General features: G+C 35.9%; 1 protein-coding gene across 6 annotated transcripts in view; it reads left to right on the top strand.

Moving 5' to 3' along the window:
• The window catches only part of PSD3 (pleckstrin and Sec7 domain containing 3), a 444,956-nt gene extending 441,779 nt beyond the window's left edge, over positions 1–3,177 (top strand). For all 6 annotated transcript variants that reach the window (XM_075204582.1, XM_075204583.1, XM_075204584.1 and 3 more), the window contains 2 exons: positions 56–1,811; positions 1,844–3,177. In XM_075204582.1, coding sequence (XP_075060683.1) covers positions 56–271 — 216 coding nt within the window. In that variant the 3' untranslated portion in view covers positions 272–1,811; positions 1,844–3,177. The remainder of the gene's footprint in view (positions 1–55; positions 1,812–1,843) is intronic.
• The last annotated feature ends 4,359 nt before the right edge of the window (positions 3,178–7,536 follow it).

A 7,536-nucleotide genomic window follows, 5' to 3' on the forward strand; every position in this document is an offset into this window, starting at 1 on the left:
TTTATGACTTAACATCAATTAGCTAACTGAAATTTGTGTTGGTTTTCTGTTATAGAAAACCCGATATGAAGTTTATGTGAAACTCCTTAAAGAAGGTGGCAAAGACCTGCTGGTCAATGGTGACAGTGACAACTCTGGCCTGAAGAAATCTCATTCCAGTCCCTCCCTCACTCAAGATTCATCACCAGCCAGTGCCAAGGTCAAGCGCAACATTTCGGAAAGGAAGGATTACCGACCAGAGACGCCCAGCATCAAGCAGAAGGTCACTTAAAAGGCATGGGCTAAGAATATGCTGGAGTCAGTCAGCAAGCGCAGCAAATGTATTGTCCGTTACAATTGTTACTATTTGTAGTTCATTTCACAAGTAAATGAGTCTGTGACTAACTGGAGCTTGACAGCATTTTATCTTGCACATTCCTTTTTGCTGTTGACTGCTCACTATGTCGTAGATGTCTTTGTTCCCAATCTGCAGAGTGTATATTTGGCTTATAACACCCCATGCACTGCAGGCTCACTTAAGTGCTGAAAGGTTTAGAAAATAATGCTCTTTTTCTTGAAGAAAATGTGCCCGCCCCAAAGCCCACCATTTTTCACCTTTGCTTAAATGAAATGTGTTTTTTTAAGTTATGTTATTGAATTAATTTGTACAGCAGGCCAAAGTCTTGGTTTACTGTGGTTGAGAAGTTATTTGTGTTCATTAATTTATTATTACGGCACACACAAATTATGCATAGGCAAAAGTCAGCTTTTAAATTGGGATTTCAGATGTGCTTGGATATAAATCACGGGCCAGTATAGAGTCATTTGTTTTGACTATTTAAATGTTTTTGACACTAGACCGAAATACAAGTGCACATTCAAGTTTGAGCAGAATGGACCAATTAATGGCTGCAGGATACTCATTAATGTAGTTAGTTTGATGCCAGAGTGGATGAATATTGCATATTTAGTTTTTAATCTGCACAATACATATCATGTCTATTAAGCATTATTCAAGGCTAATCAGTTTATGAATTTATGGTACAGTTTTCATCTCTTAACAAAGTAAAATATTCTGTTTGTGCTCCTTTGATGCTGTCTCAATTCCCAATTGGTTTAACTGCTACAATTCAGTTATATTATCATCTGTAAATTATTTAGTAGATATTAGGGGTACAATAAACCCCAGCCTATTAGAAAAATACGATTTTAGTTTTTTTCCTGTTTTTTTTCCTAAGCCCAATCAATGCATACGACTCTACCATTAACTGAAAAAAGGCAGGCTTGTGATAGTGCTTAGCTTTAAAACTAATTGGACATTTCTACTGCTAATTACAGTACATGAGTGCTGTGCATTTTATTTGTGCTCCTGTTCATTTCATTCTATAACAGATGTACTGTATATCTAGTACAGGTTACAAAGGAAGCTGTAATTTTCAGGCATGTATTTTTTTCACCATCTTAGTGCTTTGTAGTTCATACAAATGAGAGTATGTTGAATCCAAAGGTTATAATTACTGGCAGATCACAAAAGAGTAGAACATAACATCTCAAATAAATAGCAATAGAAATGTCAGTAAATGACAACGGTTGGTTCCAACATCTATAATGTATCATTTTGTAGTGACATTGACATTTTGTATTCTATTAGTTATACAGTTATTGGCTTCTATTAGATTAGTATATACATATGTGTGTGTATGTGTATGTATATATATATATATATATATATATATATATATATATATATATATATGCATGCATGCATACACACACACAAACTCGTGTGTGTATATATACACAAGCACACACATATGTGTGTGTGTGTGTGTGTGTGTGTGTGTGTGTGTGTATGTGTGTGTAGAAAAGAAAACTGCAAAACCAGGTCCTTTATATACAGCATCCATGAATGGTGCATAACTCACAAGTGACTCTACTATGATAACTGCAAGTCATTCTTAAATAGTAGGTTGTACAAAATTTATATTTCATAAACTAGAATAATCAAATCGTAGGGGAGCCAAAAGATTGCATTTATGGAATTAAAATACTTTCAGTGTGCATCAGTTTTAAGATATACTTCTCTTCGACTGTGAGCCAAGTGTATGGTCGTTTGATTAATAAAACAGCCTATTCTTGCTCAGCACCTTAGCTAACCACATTCTGTTCTGTAGACACATATAAAACGGACAAAGCAAAGAAACAAATATAATAAAGTTTGGGTGTATTCATTTCTCTTGGTGGCACTTGCCTTCACTCACAGATTGTCTGGTAGACTCTCAAATGTCTGGGAGTTCTACTGTACTCCCAGGAGAGCAGTGCCTCCTTCCTCCTGGAGTCTAGATGTTGCGAATCGCATCATCATGGACCCTGTCCCCCTCGCAGTGCCACAGCTGACCCCCGGGGCTCCCTCATAAAATCATAAAAGAAAATAGTGATTAAATAGAATGGGCTTCTATATACAAGGACATTTTTTAATTTTGAATGTAGTAGTTTACACAACTCGGGGTTATGTAGTTCATTAACCTCTTCCCCACTAAAAGGACATGAAAAAACATTGCTGACAAATAAGGGTTAACCTAATAAGCCTGGCCAACCTGTGGCTCTCCATATGTTGTAAAACTACAGATCCCAGCATTCTCTGTCAGCAATCAGCTGGCTATCTAATCTCAAAGCATGATGGAGCTTGTAGTTTCACAACACCCGGAGGGCCACAGGTTGGCCAGGCCTGTAATAGGCTGGGATTTATTCACAACCCATATGATTATCGAACACTTATTTATTATAATTTTTTAACTTGTAATGTTATTTTTTTATTTGTTGTATTGCTTTTTTTTTATCAAGGTACATGCATATATTTACAAACTGCAATCACCAATACATTCTTATAAAACAATGTATTAATATTATACACCCCAGGAGGCTTAGATGAAGAACTGGTACTGCTCATTGTGACAATCTGTACTTCATTTAGGTGTCATATGTATATACATGTATATATGTTATGTGTGTGAGACAATTTCATGTTTTTTTTAAAAAAAAGGTACGATTCCTCAATAGTTTTACATTGAGGCTTATGTCAGTTTATGCATTACTTGTTTATCTTGCTTTTTCTACTTATTATTTTATAATACTTTATATACAATACATCTGCAGCTTCATTTTCATCTCGTACTGTAGCCTACAGTTTAATGTCGTTTTCTAATTTTTATTTTTCTAAAAATTTAAATTTGTTGATTTTTTTTTTCCAGCATAGAAGAAAATATTTTCTAATTTTAAATTGGTGTACTAGTTTCATTGTTAATGGAGTTTCCACAATATATTGTACTTGTGCTAACTTTTACTGTATAATACAGTTATAAGGTCCACTATGTGCTGGGTTGGCTTGCTCCATGAATTATTGCGTCTTACATATGACAGTGTAAGTGGCATTACATTTGCCTGGACTTTTCCCTCATCTTAATTGGGTGATCATTGCAAGTTTGTGGGGGCTCGTCAGTGATCTGTTGCAGTCTACCAACGATCCATTTTCATTGAGCGATGGTGGTTATCAGCTTAATAGTGGATGCATCTTTACAGCTTTCTTTTGTATTTATTTAAAAAAAAAATCTATATTTATATTATTTGTAAGCACTATAGAAAGACAATTCTGCCAGGCATTAGGGAATTTCCACATTGGTGTTAATGTGTAAATGTTGCAGGTGGAAACAATGCATGTCCCGCTAGTATCTTCTCAATAAGTAGTAAGGCTTCCTAGGAAATGTAGACATAAGTTATAGTAGTAGTTACGTCTTTCTTCAAATAACCTTGCATTGGATTGAATAGAAGAAAGACGAGTGCAGAGGCTGGTATTTAAGAGAATACGCATAATAACCAAGAGAATAATTCTATATCTATTGTGGTTCATTTCATTATTTAAATTGTAATATGTTTTATATAAAATACATTTGTTTTAGATTCTCCCCCAAAGTCATGTTACTTTGTCCAGCAAATATGCATCACTTTAGTTAATGCAACCTGAATTTCTGGTTTGGATGCATTTTTATTTTAGATTTCATTCGTTTACAGCAATAGGTAAGTATGCTTAAATTGCACTATATTGGGGTTATTACAAACAAAATACCAATGTGCAGTAAAACATAACTATCAATCAAAATTAACTTTTATAATTAGTTCCAAGTGGTTGCCATGGGTTACTAGACTTTTCTCTTAGTAAATGGCCTCCTTTGAGTTAACAGAATATCTTGTGGAAAGGGTCACACTCTTAAGTTTCCATAGTGGGTTGTAGGCTAATCGATGGGGCTACGTAAGGTAGTCCCTGTGGCATGGCCAGTACAGTAAGAAAAGATTATTGTCTAACATAAGTCTTTTTCCTACTATGATAAAAAAAACGATGCAACTTAATTGTTAACATAATATACATACAAACATATGTACTGCTGTAATACCCTTGTTTATTTAGATTTAGAATAAATAATAGTTCCTCCATGGCATAAAACATGCTACCAGGCTATGGGTTTACAGCAAATAAGGTACTTTAGCACATTTCTGAGCATCTTAGTTTTTATTTATAGTTTAATGACCTTAATGTACAGTATATCAAAATACAACACTACTGTCAAGGTCTTTAATCACGTTAATTTAGCATTACAAAGTTTCATTATTTTAAGGACCTCTCTGCCTTTTAATGTATTTTGTTTTCTGGGTGAACAGCAGTATCAATGGCTGGCTAAGCATTATGGGAAATGTATCCTCTCAACATATGAAGTGTTTGAGTGTCCAGTAATTATATAAAGTGTATAGTGTAAATATTGTTTGCTAATGTAGGTACTTAACTAATGCAGTACTAAAAGGGCACCAAACAAGTTGTGTATGTTGTTCATAAACACATTTTATTTTTTTGTGCAGCTCTTCAGATACTAATGGCACATTGTGTTATCCTTGCTATGTGCATACAGCACTGTTAATATAAAACAAGCACCAATAAGACAGATAAAATATGAAGAAAAATTACACATTGATTCTCCTTCCTGCAGATCTTTTAAATAAGTATCAGCTCATGCTTCCCTGTCTTATTAGCTAGGATTAATGAGAAAATCCCCTAATTCACCTTTTCAAAATTAATGTACACTATTTGTGCTGATACGGATGGTTTTACAAAATATGACTTTGTGCAAAAAAACTATTGTTCATTTTCTAAAGTGGCATATCTATTTTAAGACACTAAATGTAATACGTGTGATTGAAAATTGAATCTAGCAACAGTGCAGGATTGAAAATGTTCAGTACATGGCACATTTAGGAGATTAGTGTCCTGGTGCCACTACATTCTAACGCCTCAGGTACTTATATTTCTTTTCTGCTCATATTTAATGTTAAATTATTTTAGATGATCTTTTTACAATTTTCAAACAAGTCTTGCAAAGTCTTGAAGCTATATGCAAGTCTTACCTGACTTTGAAGCCACTTAATGTTGGCTTCCCATGTGTTATTGTTAACCTTGGACATTCATAGATTTTGGCACCTGAAATAACTTTAAATAACCTTAGAGGACCTGCTAGGTCTCCAGTTTCCTCCCTCCTGCCTCTTATTATATATCTTTCATCTTTTCAAAATAAAAAATTGGGATGAAAGGACTCAGGGCCACGTCACAGATTGGTTGTGGCGAAACAGCAGGGGCTCTTCTAGCGCTTCTAAATCATTAAGCCGCCTCTTAACTGTTCCCTTCCCTAAAAACATCCATTGCCGCAAGCACTAGTGGCAGGTGCATGCAAGCAAATACTGGGCATCCCTATTAAGAGTCTGAAGCCACAGCAGAATAAAATGGGACATTGTTACACAGAGAGCATTGGTGTCCCATGACTCGGCTTGCAGTCTTAGTTAGGCCAACAAGCACACCCCTATAAACCAACTTTACCCAGGGCCTTCTTAACAACATTTGGGGCCCCTGGGCAAAGCAGTGCACCGGGGCCCCTATATATATATAAAAAAAATATATATATATTATATATATGGGCCCTGCAGCCCAGGGGGCCCGTCAGAGGCAGCGAGAGAAAAAAGTTCCAGAAAAAAAGAAGAAGAAAATATTTACCTTGCTCTCAGCTGGCGATCCGGCTGCCTCCCTGGTCTCCTCCTCCGTGCTGCGCTCCGCAATGGATGTCGGGCAGGCGTGATGACGTCACGCCCGACATGCACTGTGAGCGCAGCACGGAGGAGGAGACCAGGGAGGCAGCCGGATCGCCAGCTGAGAGCAAGGTAAATATTTTCTTCTTCTTTTTTTCAGGAACTTTTTTTTTTTAGCTGCCTCTGACGGGCCCCTTGGGCTGCAGGGCCCCCGGGCACCTGCCCATCGTGCCCTATGGAAGAGACGGCCCTGCCTTTACCTACACTTTATATTAAAGGGAAAAAACACATTTGTATGGCAATGCCATTTAATGAAAACAAATGCTTGTAATTGTTTTACTTCACTGGCACCAAAAAGGAAGCATTGGGTGTATTTTATGGAATTAGATAAAAAGTGTTGCATATATCTAAGGTGTTCCTTTGATTTCCCACTCTATATTTATCATATTTAATGTTTCTACTGTTAACCTGCCCTTTTTATTAGTTATTCTGATAATTTATAATTTGTCTACTCAGTTTTAGTTTGTGTAATGACTGAACTTTTATACGATATATTCCCATCAATGTATTTTTGAGGGGAGACTAAAAAAGAGAAGAACTAAGGAGCTTTTCAGTTAATCATATGAAACACTACAGTAATTAATAATGCTATGATTATTACTCTGCTGGGAAATAGTACTAACCATTACTATAAATATAGCCCAAAGTCTGCAAGATTATTTTCAGTTTGCACTAAATAAGGATTAAATAATACAGATTAATAATTTGCCTGTTTGGATAAATCACCAGCCGGAAAATCGTGCCATAAAAATATACTTTTAATTAAATTCCATTTTAACCTTTTCTCGATTTGCTGATACTACAATGTAGATATGCACATTACTTTGAATACAAATGTGCTTCAAATCAGAGGTAACCAGATAAAATCTATCAACTACCAGCTAACAGAACATTTGCTGACTATTTTCAGTTTGACATTTATGTTACTGTTACGGGGCACGTACAGGTCTTTATAGTGTTCACAATTTGTAATTGTTAAAAGTGGGTAAACAGTAGTCATCATTTACAAAGACCAATGCACATTGATAAAAACCTTAGGTTTGCACCGCTGCAGATGATTTACCCAACTCGCTTCAATTTGCATGCCTACTCTATACTCGAAGGAGACACCATTGCAAATGTCCAGAGGCGCTCTGTGCAAAAGAGTAAATGTTGCATCAAAGTCCAACCCCTACCACTTCAGAATCTCCATTTTTACTAAACTTTTCCATTGTTGTCCTAAATGCTGTTCACTTTAGCCTCATTCATGGCTTAAATTAATGGTGGGAGGGAGTGGATATCAGGACTGTTTTTATTACATGCAGCACTTTTGGGTACTTGGAGCTTATTTTTTATATAATGGGCATAGTGCAACTACAAATTTCCCATTAAAAT

The sequence above is a fragment of the Mixophyes fleayi genome, chromosome 1, assembly GCF_038048845.1.
Source record: "Mixophyes fleayi isolate aMixFle1 chromosome 1, aMixFle1.hap1, whole genome shotgun sequence".
Classification (NCBI taxonomy): Eukaryota; Metazoa; Chordata; class Amphibia; order Anura; family Limnodynastidae; genus Mixophyes; species Mixophyes fleayi.